The sequence below is a fragment of the Euphorbia lathyris genome, chromosome 10, assembly GCF_963576675.1.
Source record: "Euphorbia lathyris chromosome 10, ddEupLath1.1, whole genome shotgun sequence".
Taxonomy (NCBI): Eukaryota; Viridiplantae; Streptophyta; class Magnoliopsida; order Malpighiales; family Euphorbiaceae; genus Euphorbia; species Euphorbia lathyris.
In genome coordinates, this window is record NC_088919.1 from 16232976 (window position 1) to 16250298 (window position 17323).

A 17323-nucleotide genomic window follows, 5' to 3' on the forward strand; every position below is an offset into this window, starting at 1 on the left:
TTAATTCCGGCCCACCCCACCGACCCCATTTACACCCCTAATAAAAATTAGTTCCCTTTTTTTACAAAAATTGTGAGAATCATTTTTCTCGCAATTCCAACCAGGGTATAATTAAGGTCAATGGTCTGCAACTTGATGGATCGAACACTTGATCAAAGGGTTCAAATATCCATTTTTTTACGGGGTGCGACCCAACCCGCACCAGTTGGTTAATTTTTTTGAATAATTAGGAAAGAATGGTATTACTAAAATTCCAAAAGAGGGAAATAGTAGAGGTCAAGTAAAATTGAACTGCCGAAATAGGATAAATGCTAGATATAGTATCCAATCTGTCAGCTTTATATATCTTATACTAATTTTGGTTATACTTTCCTTCTATAACCCATTAATTCCTTTTCAATTTTGGATATTTTTTGTTATTTATTTTATTTATATACACCTACCTTTTTTCATCTTCATCTACTCCTAATTTTCTTCTTTTATTTATTTATCTTCCTTCCTGTCTCCTTCAAAACACTGCGTTTTAATGAAGGAATCAGAGACCATTGCAAATAAAAAAATGGGGAGAGGTAAAATTGAGATGAAGAAGATTGAGAATTTAAACAGCAGACAAGTCACTTTCTCTAAACGCCGTAACGGATTGCTGAAAAAAGCTAAAGAATTATCCGTTCTTTGCGACGCCGAGGTTGCCGTTCTTGTCTTCTCCGGCACCGGCAGGCTTTATGAATTCTCCAGCTCTAGGTACGTTTCTTTTTCTGTTACTTTAATTTCATTTAGATTTTGCGATGAGAAAGAAATTACAGATTTGCAGAAAATTAATTAGTCTATTTTTTCTCATTTGGATAATAACGAGGGTTTATTGTTATGCTTAAATCTTTTTTTTTTTTTTTTTTTGAGGTTTTTGTTGTTATGGAATTCTTATAATAGAATATTAAGAATTTTGTTTTAAGTTTTACCTGTTTTGTATTTAGTAATATTGTTACGGATTGGTTTTACCGGTCGGATTGGAAACCGACTAAGTTTTCGACCTAGTTCAATGACTCAGCAAAAACGGTGCTTCTAATAATTTTCCGTTAATAAGGGACCCGATAGTTCAATTAGAACTTGGGATGACCTGGATTTTTTTTAATTATTTTTATAAAAAGAGTTAAAAAAAAACCTTGTTAAATAAATAAATTACGTTTAGTTTTTTTTTTTTTTTGTTTTGCAATGTCTTAATGGAATTGGGAGTTAGATTTTTGATAAATTAATTACTAATAAAAATGTTTAAAACATAGAAACATGAAATGACTAGTAATTTTAGAAGACTAGTATTTGATTTCTATTAACAGTATACTTTAATTGTTTTATATATTTTTTATTAAGATTTGATATTTTCTATTTAGTGATAATGACTTTTTAATTATTAATTCTTTTTTTAATTAATTGTTTTGTTTATATATATATATATAAGCAAGTGATTGGTAATTGAACTATTAATTTAGTTTGATGTCCGATCTCGTGTACCCAATATTGGTATTTAGACCAACTATCTTTAATAGTTGAGTTAAGTTTGGGCCAAATTTGAGTTTAAGATTGTGGTTAATTTCGGTCTTAAGTATTGATTAAACATAATTTACTGTCCACTTGGTTGTTTGATAAAGTAATTTTAGACGAGTTTATTAGTATTTCATTTTGTTAACGGTATAATTTTATTGTTTTATATATTTTATTGTGATTTGATATTTTCTATTTGGTGATAATGCTTTTTTTGGTAGACAAAGTGGTAGTGATAATGCTTTTTAGTTATTAATTCTATTTTTTTAATTAATTGTTTTGTTTATAATTATATATATATATATATAGAGGAGGGCTCTTGTGAGAACCATTTCTTAGATGAGAACACTTTCTTAGGTGAGAACCACTAAAACTACGTAGTTTTGAGTCTAAAAATAACAAGCTAATTATTTTACTTGTGTAATGTGTGCCGCGCGGATTAATATACCACACTGTAGCTTTCATTGTTTAATATTTTACGCATGCACTTATTAATATTGATTAAATATGCATAATAATGAATTATTAATAGAAAAAAAAGAAATGTGCATAATAATGAATTATTAATAGAAAAAAATTAAAAAACATGCTCTAATTTTTTATTTATTTAATTCCTCCATATTTTTGTAATTTATGTTTTAAAATGTTAAGGACGATGTTCTAAATATTGTTACATGTGTTCTTAACTTTATAATTTGTGTTCTAAAAATTAAGTATAATGTTTAAAAAAACAGTAAATATATGGACCATTTTTGCATTTGTTCTATAATATAATTTATAACTCATATTCTAAATAACATAACGTATGTTCTAAAAAACATAACGTATGTTCTAAAGTTTATAGTTTGTGGTCCAAAAATTAAGTATAATGTTCTAAAAAATCAGTAGATATCTGGATTGTTTTTTCATTTGTTCCAAAAATATAATTTATAACTCATGTTCGAAAAAGCATAACACATGTTCTAAAAAACATAACGTATGTTCTAAAAAACATAACGTATGTTCTAAAGTTTGTAGTTTGTGTTCCAAAAATTAAGTATAATGTTCTAAAAAAATCAGTAGATATCTGGATTGTTTTTTCATTTGTTCAAAAAATATAATTTATAACTCATGTTCGAAAAAACATAACACATGAAAAAACATAACGTATGTTCTAAAGTTTGTAGTTTGTATTCCAAAAATTAAGTATAATGTTCTAAAAAAATCAGTAGATATTTGGATCGTTTTTTCATTTGTTCCAAAAATATAATTTATAACTCATGTTCGAAAAAACATAACACATGTTCTAAAAAACATAACGTATGTTCTAAAAAATATGTCGTACGTTCTAAACTTCATAGTTCGTGTTTTAAAAGTTAAAATATATGTTGTTTCAAAAAAAAATTAAATTATATGTTATAACGTATGTATAAAAAAATATAATGAATTTATATAACATAAATTACAAAATATAAAGGAATTAAATAAATAAGAAATTGGAGCATGTTTTTGAATTTTTTTTTTAATAATTCATTATTATGCACATTTCTTTTTTTTTCTATTAATAATTCATTATTATGCATATTTAATGCATGCGTCAAATATTAACAATGAAAGCTATAGTGCGATGGTATATTAATCAGCGCGGCACATATTACATAAGAAAAGTAGTTATCTCAGTGGTAAGTAAGATGAGTTGTAAATTAAGGGTCCAAGGTTCGAACCCTCATGATGGCAGCATCATTTTTTTTTTTAATTTTTAGCCTTAAAACTACGTAGTTTTAGTGGTTCCCACCTAAGAAAGTGTTCTCATCTAAGGGAGGGTTCTCACTTGATCCCTCCCCTATATATATATATATATATACCTGGTGATTCATAATGGAACTATAAATTTAGTTTGATGTCTGATCTAATCCTAACAATATTGGTATCTAAGCTAATGGTCTTTACTACTTGAGTTGAGTTTGAGATGTTGGTTGTCAATTTTGGCCCTAAGTGTTGATTAAACATAATTTACCGTTCACTTATTTGTTATTTTGTTGTTGTTGATATTTATATTAGTTGATTTTTTTAAGGTGAACCAAACCGATACTTAATATAATTTTTAATTCAAATTTGAAATATTTAAATTAGGATACAACTTTAGAATGTTAAGAAATTTTTTTTTTTTTTGTTGAAGTTTATGTTCTTATGGAATGCTTATAATAGAATATTAAGAATCTTGTTTAACCTTTACCTGTTTTGTATTTAGTAATATTGTCACGGAGATTGGTCTTACATGTCAGATTGGAAACCGACTAAGTTTTCAATCTGGGTCAGACAAGATTTTTTAATGTTCAATGACTTAGTAAAAACTGAGGTAAAAAAGGGATCCAATAGTCCGATCAAGACTCAGAATGACTTGGATTTTTCTAATTATTTTTAAATTAATTACAAAAAAAAAAGATAAAAAGAGTTAAAAAAAAATCTTGTTTTCTCTATGTAAAATAAATTAATTACATTTAGTTTTTTATTTCAATGTCTTAATGGTATTGGGAGTTAGATTTTTGATAAATTAATTACTAATAAAAATGCTTTAAAAATAGTTCAACGCTATAAGCTTCTGGAACCATGTTTACAATACTGATAAAGTAATTTAGATGAGTTTACTATTATTTGATTTTTGTTAACGGAATAATTTAATTGTTTTATATATTTTATTGTGATTTGATAATTTCTATTTAGTGATAATGTCTTTTTAATTAATTATTTTGTTATATATATATAAACAAGTGATTCATAATCGAATTATAAATTTAGTTTGATGTTTGATTTATTGGTATTTAGGCTATTTTTACTAGTTGAAATGAGTTGGGGCGAAATTTGAGTTTGAGATGGTTGTTAATTTTGACTCTAAATACTGATTAAACATAATTTACCGTCTACTTTTTGTATGTTTTTTTAATAATTGATATGTATATAAGAGAACCTATAATAGATACTTAATATATTTACTTGATATTTAATTTTAATCCAAATTTGCAATACTTAAATTAGAATACAATTTTAGAAGTCATATTTATACATTTTAACTAGTAATTATAAAATCAAATATATTGATCATTCAACAATAAATAAGTAAATAATTTATAAATTTTATCAATTAAATTTCAATTATTAATTTTAAATATTATTGTGAAGCATGGAGCACACTATCTCAAGATACAACAAAAGCTTGGATATGAAAAGTCCTCAAACTCCCGGAGCAAATCCCCGGATAGCACAGGTATAATTTTGACTTAACTAATAATTAGTATCAGTATTTTTATAAAAAAATATGTAAGCTTTATTTTCTCCATTTATTTTATATATATAATGAATGAAATGAGTATAATAAATGTCGTTTGTGAAACAGAATTCGGAGTCGGAATCAAAATCGGAACCGGAAGATATAAACAAATTGAAAGATGAAGTATCAAAACTAAGATTGACATGCTTGTAAGTGTAACATAATTAAATTATATAAAAATGAATTAAAGTTATATAGAAATTAATTAAAATGATGAATGAATTAATAGGCAATTGATGGGTAAACAATTGGATGAGTTTAACTTTAAACAACTTCAGCAGTTGGAGAACCAACTAAGTGAAGCCATATTATCTGTCAAGGATGCCAAGGTACTCTTTTTTTTTTTTTCACTCTCTTGTAAGTAGTTATAAAATTTTATTTTAAATTTTAACTTCAACTAACATTAGTTATAAAATAAGACTTTTATATAGTTCGTGACTCGGAAACAAAAAAAAAAAAAAAAAACAAAATACTAGTGTCGTTATACCTTCAGTTGTCAGGAACCTCCCTTACCACGTTTTTCTATTTTCATTTGCTAGTTGTTCAATAATATGGGTTGACTATTTTTTTGTCCCCATTTTTAAAAGCTAAAATGACATCGTTTTAATTAGGATAAAGATAGAATTATATGGGTTGACTATATTGTTTTTTGCAATCGAAACAATTAAAGTGGACTTTATCATTGGTTGAATCCAAAATTACACTTTGTTTGAAATAGGGTTGTAAACGAGCTAAACCGAACTTTTGTTAATATCTCTAGCTGAGCTCTCTTTAACCAAGTTTTGACCAAATATGATAGAGTTTTTAACGAGCTTTAACCAAATTCATGGTACATGTATATAATAAGTAGCGTACGAGACAAAAAAACTTATAACATACTACACATGAGTTTAAAATATTTTAAAAAACAATCATATGTTATGGTTGAGATTCAGGAATACTAGATGCTACTCATAGTCGGAGAATACAAACTCATAGATTTTTTTTAAAATAATAAAATTTATATTAAAGTTTGAAATGTGTTTTTTTTATCAAAACCTAATTTTGTAATTAAAGGCCCAAAGTCAAAAGTTTTTTTTTTTAATGGGTTACTCTTATGATGAAAAACTAATAATAATTAATGAAGAAAAACTTTTAAACAATGAAATAATATATTATATATATATATAATAATTTCTTTTCCTTTCCTACTAAAAAATATATATATATATATAACAAAAATTTAATAAAATAATATAGTAATTAAAAAATAATCGAGTTTATTTGTAGACTCTCGAACTGAATTCAAGAAAGCTCAGATTGAGGCTCGTGAGTGATCGAGCAGATCTCAAACTCGAAATAAGTTTAAATCAAATTGAGTTTGAATAGTTTACGAAGTATCAAAATTCACTAACACTCCTAATTGGAAACAATGAAAACAAAATTTTCCCATCAACATAAAGACAAATTAGTTATTCAAAAAATATACTAAAAGCAATAAAAAAAAGTGCATACTGCTCGGAGGTAGAAATTAAGAAAGATCCATATTATAGTATGGATTAAAATATGGTTTTGAATTATATTAAATGTGAAACTCTAGTAGCATACTTTTTAATTTTGCAACAATTCCATAAATTTTATTAAATAAATTACGTATTGCAGGAACAAGTATTGTTGGAGCAACTTAAAACTTCTAGATTTCAGGTAATTATTAATCGAAATCTTTATTCTACCCTTTCTTCGGTAGTTTATTTTAATTGATAAAAATTAATATAATTATCTTCATCATTAGGAACAAAAATTCATTCAAGAAAATGAAATATTGCGAACTCAGGTAAAACGCATCTTTTTTTAACAGCCAAAATTACATCCATATATGTAAACTTTGATTATTTATTAATATTATTATTATTTATTTATATTATATTTTGTAACTGATTTTTTTTAGCATTGAAAGATTTTTCTTTGATTTTTTTTTTTTTTTTTTTTTGAAGAACTTTGGTTTTTTTCCGTTAGTGTGAAATTTCATCCATATATGTAAACTTTGATTATTTATTAATTTATTAATATTATTATTAATGAAAATTAGATTGAGGAGCTGCAGAAAAATTCGAGGTCAAAATCAAAATCTATAGAATTTAATGTTGTGGAAAGGGGATTTTTCAATAATGAACGTAAAAGAGTGGCAGAAGATGATCATTATATTAATGCTAGTGATTTTTCAGAAACTTCTTTGCATTTAGGGTAAGTTAATTTTAATTAATACAATATTAATTGTTTTCCTTTTTAATATTTTTAATTAAATTTAATAATTACATTTATTTTTATTTTATAAATACAGGTTGTCTTGTGATGTGAATGGCAAAAGGAAATCGGTTAAGGTTGAAGGTCCGTTTAATGATTCAGTTGGAAGTCAAGTCGCCTCAGGCTGAGCTCATCGATTCAATTTCTAAATTAGTTTTCCATTTTTAGAAGTTAAATAAAAGTAGACAACAACAAAAATTTCAATTTAACTCTAGCTTTAAATTTTTGGGCAATTAATTTTTGGGCTATATTTTTTTAATTGATTTTTTATATTCGGTTGAAACTGATTTTTAAATGACTCGACATACTAGAATAAGTTATCGAATACTTGTTGACTAGACAATAGACATTTTAATTGGAATGAACTGAGTTTAGGAGAAAAGGCGCTTGTTAGAAGTGATCAATAGGGTGAAATAGAGATAAATGATGTACGTTTTTTTTTTCTTTTTTTAGCAATGTACGGTTTCTTTGTTTTATGTTTGTTTTAGAGTTAGGTAAGGAGTTAAATTTTATATCCAAGGGGATGGTAGGATAAATTTCTATAATTTTAATATGATGAAAAAATCTATCTTATCTGTGGTTATTAATATGTTGTAATTTAAGTAGGCATAATGTTGCAAAATATATTATTTTATTCACGTCATCTGACATACCAAACATAAAATAATAATCCTCAACTATTTTTTTTATCTTTGTTCTAATCTTTTATCCTTATTTTTATTCCTTCAAGTATCAAATAACTCGTTATGTAGAGATGTTGAGAAAAAAGAAAATAGAGAGAGAAAGTAAGTGTGTGGAATGTTAAAAAGTAAAAATGATAAAACAAAACATCAAAAGAAATGAAACCAAGTAGATAAGATAAGTTAGCTCAATTGAATATGTCAAATTACTTTATCTAAACAATATTTATCCAATTTCACCCTATTGTTATGAAATTGGATTGAAATATGTTTAAATATATGAAACCTTTGAGTTAATATTTTAGAATAATTTCTCACAATCTCAATCAATATCATCGAATTTCAATCACTTTATATCAAATTGCTCATCCATTGTCCATTTTCTTTTATTTAGTTAGTTTTTTTAGCTAATTTCTTTCGGTTTCATTCAATTTCGGTCACTTTATATAAAATTACTCATAGATTGCCTATTGTTCTTTTCTTTTCTTTCTTTATTTATTTATACTAATTTCAGTCAATTTCTACAAATTTTAGTCAATTTCACCCATTGCGACCACTTTATATCAAATTGCTCATACGTTACCTATTTCTCTTTTATTTATTTATTTATTTATCTATTTTTTCCAATTTTAATAAATTTCATCCATTTCGATCACTTTATATCAAATTGCCCTTTTTCCCCGGCCAATTTCAGTCTATTTGGCCCAATTTCAGTCAATTGCATCCGATTTCAATAACTTTCACCTCATTTCAGTCACTTTAATATATATATATTGATTGGTTTGGTTGGATTTCATCAAATTTTAGTCACTTATAATGATAAACTCTCTATACTTAAGCTCTGTTCTTTTTGACTGAAATTAAGTAAACTGAACTAAAGTGAATTGAATGCAACTGAATTGAACTGAAATGATAATATTAGACTTTAAAAATAGCAATAATTAAAATAAATAAGCTTATAATAATAATAATATTTTATCGTTTATAAATGTCAATTCATATGGATTTTCTTCTGGTGATAAAAATATAATTAAGTCCAATTAAATATTTTTGTAAATACCAAAATTAGGTTGCACATGGGAATGGAAATCCTTGCGACGGAGATGCAGATTGTTTTGTCATCAATAAATAGGGATGGAAATAGGTATTCTCCCTTCGTGATATCACTGTACCGGTCTCTGATATACTCTCATGGAGATTCTCCAATTAATTTTCTGTTAAATATTTTATTTATTTATTTTTGTGATCCTTTTTAAGTCATTAGATTATGTCAATTTTATTTTTTCTTTCTGTCACTCAACTCAAACTTAATATTGCTCTTTGTCGTTATACTATGAGAAATGTTAAGAAAATTGACAAAACATAGAATAAAAATTATATATAAATAAAAAAATGAAATGGAAAATGAGAATCCCTACTGGGACGGAAATAATAAAAAATCCATTTAGAATTCGATAACAGAGATAGAAAATTCATGATAAGTCGAGGAGTGGGAATGGAAAATTTAATTACAACCAGCCCCACCTATCTCGTTTACCTCCCTAACTAAAATTTAGTCAAAGGCACTAATACTTCCTAATATATCATTGTATTTTAGGAAAATTTAATTGCCGCGCGCCCTACTTACCCCGTAAAATATACTCATATTATGCTTATAATGATGAATGAATTAATAGGCAATTAATGGATAAACAATTGGATGGGTTTAACTTTAAACAACTTTAGGAGAGCCAACTAAGTGAAGCCATATTATTTCGAGGATGCCATATTTATAAAATGATATATTAAGCAATTTTAATTTCTAACTTTTTTTCACTCTGTTATAAGTAATTACAAAATTTTATTCTCAACGTTTTCAATTTGGAATAATTTCCGGCTTAAAAAATGATATATTAAGCAATTTTAATTTCAACTAAGATTAGTCATAAAATAAGGTTTTTATATAGTTCGTGACTCGGAGATAAAAATAAAAAATAAATACCAGTATCGTTACATCTTCCGTTGTCACAAATCTCCCTTACCACCTCTCTCCATATTCATTTGCAAGTTGTTGAATAATATGGGTTGGTTGTAACAAAAAAAAAAACAAGTAATATGGGTTTACGATTTTTTTGTCCCCATTTTTAAAGCTAACATGACATCGTTTTAATCATGATAAAGACATAATCATATGGGTTGACTATAATTTTCTTTTTTTTTTTGGAATCGAAACAATCATATGGATTGACTTTTTGTTCCCTTTCCATTTTCTCATTCTGTTTTCCTTTCATATTAAAAAAAATGAGAATTTGAAGTGTTTTGTTAGAAACTATTATTTGTTTTTTTATACATGAAAAAATAGTTTTTTCTGCTTTTTGGATAAGCAGTTTTTTTAATAGCAAGCAAGTAAACCAAACATGCCCTTAATTTCTTGTAATGTGTTAGAGGTATTGGAAGTTTTAACTTTTGATAAATTAATTATTATTAAAAAAAATGCTTAAAACATAGTTAATTGCTTATATCTATGTTTTTGGAAGCATGTTTTCAATACTGATAAAGTAATTTTAGACGAGTTTACTAGTATTTGATTTTTTTAACGGTATAATTTAATTGTTTTATATATTTTATTGTGATTTGATATATTTTATTTGATGATAAAGTGTTTTTAATTATTAATTCTATATTTTAATTATATATATAAAATGGGCAACACAATAGTTCTTCCCTAGACAATACTAGAGGCATACACAATTAACATCACACTCTTTGAAATCTTATTCAACAAGTATGGAATCAAAGAGAAAACACAAAATATGAGAAATATCCTAAGAGACACAATCTGCCAACAATCTCCCCCCTACACGAACAGATCTTCTGTTCCTCCAAACGAAGATCCATCCGGTCAGAACAAGGAACAAGGTGTATAGTAGCAATTCTTTAAGGCTGGACGGATGGAAAGAAGATGCAGATTTTTCTCTTTTCTGTTTTATGTTTATGGTTGCACTTAGGTTACAAAAAGCTCTCTAAAACTTACCCTTATATGCTATTAGGCTTAACATATGGGCCTAACATTTTGGGCTCCTCATGAGTCAGAAAATCCCAACATGGGTTGCTGTCAGATTTGTTCCTAATAATTAACTGATTCATGTTATCTCCTATGCATTGTTTAGTATTATTGGATTGACAAGAAGTTCTTGGAACAGGTTGTGGCATTTGAAAGTTCCACCAAAGATTTGAAATTGTAGTAATATTGTTCCTACTGTAGTAGGGGTGGGAGAAAAACCCAAAATCGTGGGGATCCGAGCCGACGGAGCCGGAGAAAAATTGAAATTTTTGGGAGTGGAGGAAATTTTAGCCCCGAAGATTAAATTTGGACGAGGTGGGTGTAACTATCTCCAAACCGTGGGGATCCCCGCCTCGCTGTCGCAGGGGTGGGAGAAAACCGAAAATCGTGGGGATCCGGATTGATGGGGCCGGAAAAAATCAAAATTTTTGGGAGCGGGAGAAATTTTAGCCTTGAAGATTAAATTTGGGCGAGGTGGGTGTTACTATCCCCAAACCGTGGGGATCCCCGCCTCGTCCCAAAAAACCGTCCGTAAAAATAACGGAAAAATAAAATAATATATTGTATATTTGCCAAGCACATTCCACGAATTGTGAATGTTCAAATGTAGCATTTGAACCATGTTTTAAACACTGATGAACTAAGATGTAAACCACTGCAGAAAGATCAGATATAAATACCAAAAATTAATAACAACAAATCACATATATAGATGTAAAAAGAGGTAATTAATGGCATCAAATGTGTCTGAAACTTAAATGAAAAACTTGAACTTCGTTGATGCAAAATCAACTCATAAATATCCAAAACAATTTTCAGAATGAATTAGAGTTTTAAGCTGACATAGAGAAACTTGAATTCTTGATAGTTTATACTGCAGAAACTCATCAAACTACTGATTTATACCAGTGTTAGTATAAATCAGCACTAAATTACAAATAACTTTTCAAAATTTTAAATTTTAAATTTTATTTGGGGTTTGGGTGATTTTCCATCATCTGAAGGCAACGGTGCGGGGGTGTGTGGGTGCTTAAAAAATCTCTGAACACTTTTTTTGAGATTCTCCGAAACCTCCCCTACAAATATTGGGGCGAAATGGGGGGTGCAACCCCACACCACCCGGTTGCCACCCCTATACTGCAGTGGCGCTAGTGGAAAAAAACAGATTGGGGAAGTGACGTTGATGGTCAAAAATCAACTTCAGGTTATGTGACTTATGTCGGTCTTAACTCGATTTCTTAGGATTCTTGTAAGCAACGCATTATCTCCAGATCTTTCACTGAAGCGGAATATCGTGCCTTGGATACCCCATTTCACTACCACCTATCATTTGGTATGACAACCTTGGTGTTACTTATCTCACCACCGACTAATCTTTCATTAACATTCGAAACACTTGGAGCTCGACTTTCACTTTGTTCGTGATAAAGTTACCATTTGTTTGTGATAACGTTGCCAAAAAAGAACTACGAGTGTTCTATCTTTCAAGATTGAATCAGATAGCCGATATTTTCACTAAACCACTATCCAAGTATCGCTTTCAACTTCTTCATGACAAGTTAAGGATTCACCCACCTTTAACTTGAGGGGACCCGATAAGGATATTACTGTTAGCATTCTGTATACCCAAATATTAAAAAGATATTCTGTTTCATTTAAAATCAACCCAAGGTAAACGAGTTCACTGCTCGTGTTTATTATTATCTGAGTTTTGATCTCTAAGGGATCACCCGAATCTTTTTAAACCACGTCGCTCACACGGACCCATGACTAGAAGTGTATATATGTATATATCACCTTCAATTTTGGTAGGTAAATCAACATTTTTTTAGTGAAATAATTGTGTTAGTGATTACATATTTTAGAAACAATGTATATCTCATAATAGTTAAGATTGATCGAGTCACCAACATATAATAAGGCAAAGGTATAAAATATGTATGGACAAATATCAAATTCAATTATTGCAACATGCCAGAAAGCCTATTTCTATTAATAATTTATTTTCCTTTTATAGTCAAATAATATCATATTAACATGGCTTATAATAAACTTGAATTTTATATATTTCTTAATTTCTAGCATGCTGATATAAGATTGATAAAATTAAACAAATGAAAATTGAGAATGAATAAGACCCATTCCTTTTGTATTGTTAGCAAAGTTGAACCCTTTCTCCTCAATTTCTTATTTCTTAATATAATATTATTTTCATTGATGTGATCTGCAATTTAAAAACTACACATCAAATTGTCAGCAATTTTCAACTCATTACGCTATTTTTATCTCTATTTTCTATTTTCTATACATCAAATTTTATTTTTCCTCCAACCCACTATACAATTTATTACATGAAAAAGAACTTTCTTTATTATATTCCATTCTATATAACGCTTTTATTAATATTTTATTTTTTTACATAGATTATTATCATCAATAATCTATAATAAAAACTAATTCTTTTGATAGAAATTGGGACGAGACAGAACTTGGATGGGGTGAGCACCCATGGCCCAAGAACTGATAAACCCGCAATATATAAATAAATAAAAAGTGAGTGTTTGAACAAGAAAAGAGGAAGGAGAACAAACAAAAGAAGGGGGAGGAGAAAAGATAGGAAAAGTCAAGAAAAACGCAATTGTGAAATACTACAAATGTCATCATTGATAAACCTGTGGCAAAAAGCATGAGCTGAAGGCTACCAATTGATCACGGAGGAAGAGACTACAAACTTTGCCAATGCATCAGCAACTCTATTTCCTTCTCTAAAGATGTGTGAAAAGATAATGTTCATCCTAGAGCAAATGCTGAGACAATGCAACCACTCTTGTCGAATACTCTAAGGAACATCCATGGAACGATGTCTAAGCAGATTAACTAGGGGTGGGCACGGTTCGGTTAACCGGTCCATTAGGTAAAAAAATTAACCGAACCGTTATCAACGGTTTTTAACCATCCAAACCGAAACCGGTCCATATCAATCGGTTAACCATACAACCGGTTAACCATTAATTTCGGTTAGGTTTTTCGGTTAACGATTTTTAACCAATTCTCACCGGTTAACAAAAAAATCAACGGTTAACCATAATTTTTACCCAAACCTAAATTTTTAAACAATATTAAAATGCACATAATTTCAAAATTCAAACGAAATGAATTCATATAAAAGTTCAGAATTCATATATAAGTACCGAACTAAAAAATAATTCATCAAATTTACATTTTAAACATAAAGAAATGTAAATAATATATCGTCAAAGTACTTATTACAACATTAATCCATCAAGTTTACATTCAAGTATAATTTATGTTATATATTTATATTAATATAAGTTATAATCTATGTTAAAGACTTTTTTTTTAATCTTATAATCTATGTTATATAATATACGTTATATAATTATATATTAATTTTTAAAAAAAATTATATTTATTAAACGGTTCGGTTAACCGTTAACCGCGGTTTTTGAAACTCTAACCCGAAACCGAAACCGAAACCGGTACCTATATATTTTTTAACCATTAAGAAAACCACCGGTTCGGTTAACCGCTTTTTCCGGTTCGGATTACCGGTTTTCGATTCGGTTATCGGTTTGACCGGTTTTTTTGCCCACCCCTAAGATTAACTACGTACATTGAGTCTGACTCAATCCAAAGCATGCCAATTTTTCTCCCAAACAAGTTCAATTGCGAAAATAGTGGCTCTCAATTCAGCCATATAAGCAAAAGAATGAGGGGTAGAAAAAGCTGTTGAAACACCTTTCCACATAATTTTGATTTGACAAAATTGTTTAAGTATAATTAAAAACGTATTCTAAAACACACTAAGTTTAAATGCTTTGATTTATTCTACTAATGTGTTTGTTCAATGTTGAGTTAAATTGTTTATAAGACAAAAAGATAAACGCCCAAAGCCTAATTTGGAAGTCAAAGCCCAAGTCAAACAGTTTAAAGCAACTCGGCCCGCGTATGTCAAAACGCTGTCGTTATGTACAAAACGCAGCTCAACGGAAGAAGGATCTAGAAGACCTTCGAGGAACAACTTCGGGACGAAGCTGCTGAGTTGATTCGATAAACAGTACAAGACAGCAGTTGGCTAAGAACAACTTCCAGACAAAGTATTTCCACTTTGGGTAAAGTTCAGAAGACACAGTATGCTGTCTAGTTGACATTACCATAAATGGAGAGACACTCTGCCGAGCTGACCAAAAGCTGACCGAGGACAGAAGATACTCAAATCTGATTGACCGAGAGCTCTGAGCAAGTCAGGATGACAACGACAGGAAGCCGTTTCCCTCCAACGGTTATTTCGAAATTCGAAATGACGGACACCTCAAACGTCTCTATAAATAGAGCCTTTCAGTTGCTTCATTCAACAGAGAACTTGATCAAGCCATTACGCTGACCAAATTTCTACGCAAAGTTCTCCAAGCAAAAGCAAAGCAATCTTACACTAAATTTCATATCTTTTGTGTAAAAGTCTAGAGTGATTATTCAATCATCTAAGGTGTCTTAGCAATCATTGTTTAGGACAAACACTTATCATTTCTAGAGATTAGAAAGGAGAGGTTGAGTACTCGGTTATAGTACTCAACGAGAGATTAGGATTGAGTAGAGGTATAGAGGAAGGTACTCTTGTTATACTCAGTTGCTAAGAATGTAAAAGGTTTGATGCTCTACCGTTAAAGAGCTCAGTAGAGAATTTGAAATCTCGGAACGTGTTCCGGGGACAGGACGTAGGCTTGAAGGCCGAACCTGGATAAATCTGCTGAGTAACATATTTCTAACCTTTAACTCCTTCATATATTTATTGCTTGCTTAAAACTGACCAAGTAAAGAGGTCAAGCTGAGTTGTGCGCATTGAATATCTGAGCTCAGGAATAGACTCTAAGTGCTATCTCCTGACTCAAGTAAAGAAAACTGACCTAGTCACTAGTTGACTAAGCCAGTATCTTACTATTTACTCAGCGCCGCTGTCCAAACCTTTTTCTCACGAAAAAGAAGTCTGCCCTAACTTAAAATTTTTAAATAGTTCCTAACCCCCCCCCCTTGGAATTATACTTGTAACGTTATAAGGGACCAACAAGTGGTATCAGAGCTTAAAAGCTCACTGTAAAAGGTTTAACCACCTTGATCTGATCCCCACTATGGGCGAAAACAGCACTCGGTTTCTCCCAGGAAACCAAACAACTCAGATCTTACCTGAGGGGCTGTCCATTACTCGGCCTCCCCTATTCTTTGGGTCTAACTACACCTTCTGGAAGAATAGGATGAAAAATTTCATTCAGGCTACAAATATGAGTGCCTGGCTATCCATAGTCCAAGGTCCATTTGTACCTGTCGAAGTTGTGGCTGGCCAAACAGTTGTTAAAGCTGAGGCCAAATGGACAGAGGATGATCTCAAGAAGCTACAAAATCATGCTTCGGCTATAAATATGCTTCACTGTGCGCTCGATGCTGCAGAATATAATAAAATCTCAGGTTGTGAGTCGGCGCAAGAGATCTGGAAGAAGCTGGAGGTCACCTACGAAGGAACCAATAAAGTAAAGGAGTCCAAGGTGAACCAGCGGATGAGACTGTACGAGCTGTTCGAAATGAACAATGATGAGGGTATATCTGACATGAATGCAAGGTTTACCAACATCATCAATGAGCTCAAGAGACTTGGGAAGATCTTCACTGAGGAAGAACAAGTCAAAAAGATACTCAGGAGTCTTCCTAAAGACTGGCAAGCAAAGAAGACCGCTGTTGAGGAAGCTCAGGACTTAACCACCTACAAATATGATGAGCTCATCGGCTCGCTGCTGACTCATGAAATCTCGATGAAGAATTTCGAGGTGAAGGAAAAGTCTGAAGACAAGAAGTAGAAGTCTCTTGTCATGAAAGCTGACTCCACTGATGGGAGCTCAACAGATGATGAAGAGATGGCTATGTTCACAAGGAAGATGAAAAGGCTGTTCAGGAAGAATGAAAAATATTCTAAGAAGCCTTACAGAAAGTTTGATAAGTATAAAGCTGAGTCCATCGACAGCAAATACATGAAAGACAACTCAAAGCCCATTACATGCTTTGAATGTCATCAAACTGGCCATATCAAATCAAGCTGCTCCACGCTGAGGAAAGACAAGAAGAACGGCAAAAAGGCAATGGTGGCTACATGGAGCGACAGTGATGAGTCTTCATCAACAGAAGCTGAGGCCACCGAGTCAGCGAAGATATGCTTCATGGCTGACGAACTTGCTGAGCCATGCGTCTCTGAGCATGCTGACCCCTCCATTGCATCTGATGATGAGGAGCAATCAAATGAGGTAATATCACTTTCCCAGCTCAGAAACGAAATGGATAATGCCCTGAGTGACCTCTATACACTTGTCAAAAAGTGTAATAAGAAAATTAGAGCACTCAACAGGCGCTGTGACGAGGTTGAATAGGTCAAGCTAAGTGACCTCAGATTTCTTCTTCAGGACAACTCAA

General features: G+C 30.2%; 1 protein-coding gene across 1 annotated transcript; it reads left to right on the forward strand.

Annotated features, from left to right (window-relative positions):
• Window positions 1-482: 482 nt before the first annotated feature.
• Window positions 483-7640, forward strand: LOC136209215 (MADS-box transcription factor 23-like). Its single transcript, XM_066000623.1, has 8 exons — window positions 483-741; window positions 4696-4780; window positions 4910-4992; window positions 5073-5172; window positions 6485-6526; window positions 6615-6656; window positions 6912-7066; window positions 7164-7640. The coding sequence occupies exons 1-8, from the start codon at window positions 527-529 to the stop codon at window positions 7252-7254; spliced, it is 813 nt and encodes a 270-aa protein (XP_065856695.1). The 5' UTR covers window positions 483-526; the 3' UTR covers window positions 7255-7640.
• The last annotated feature ends 9683 nt before the right edge of the window (window positions 7641-17323 follow it).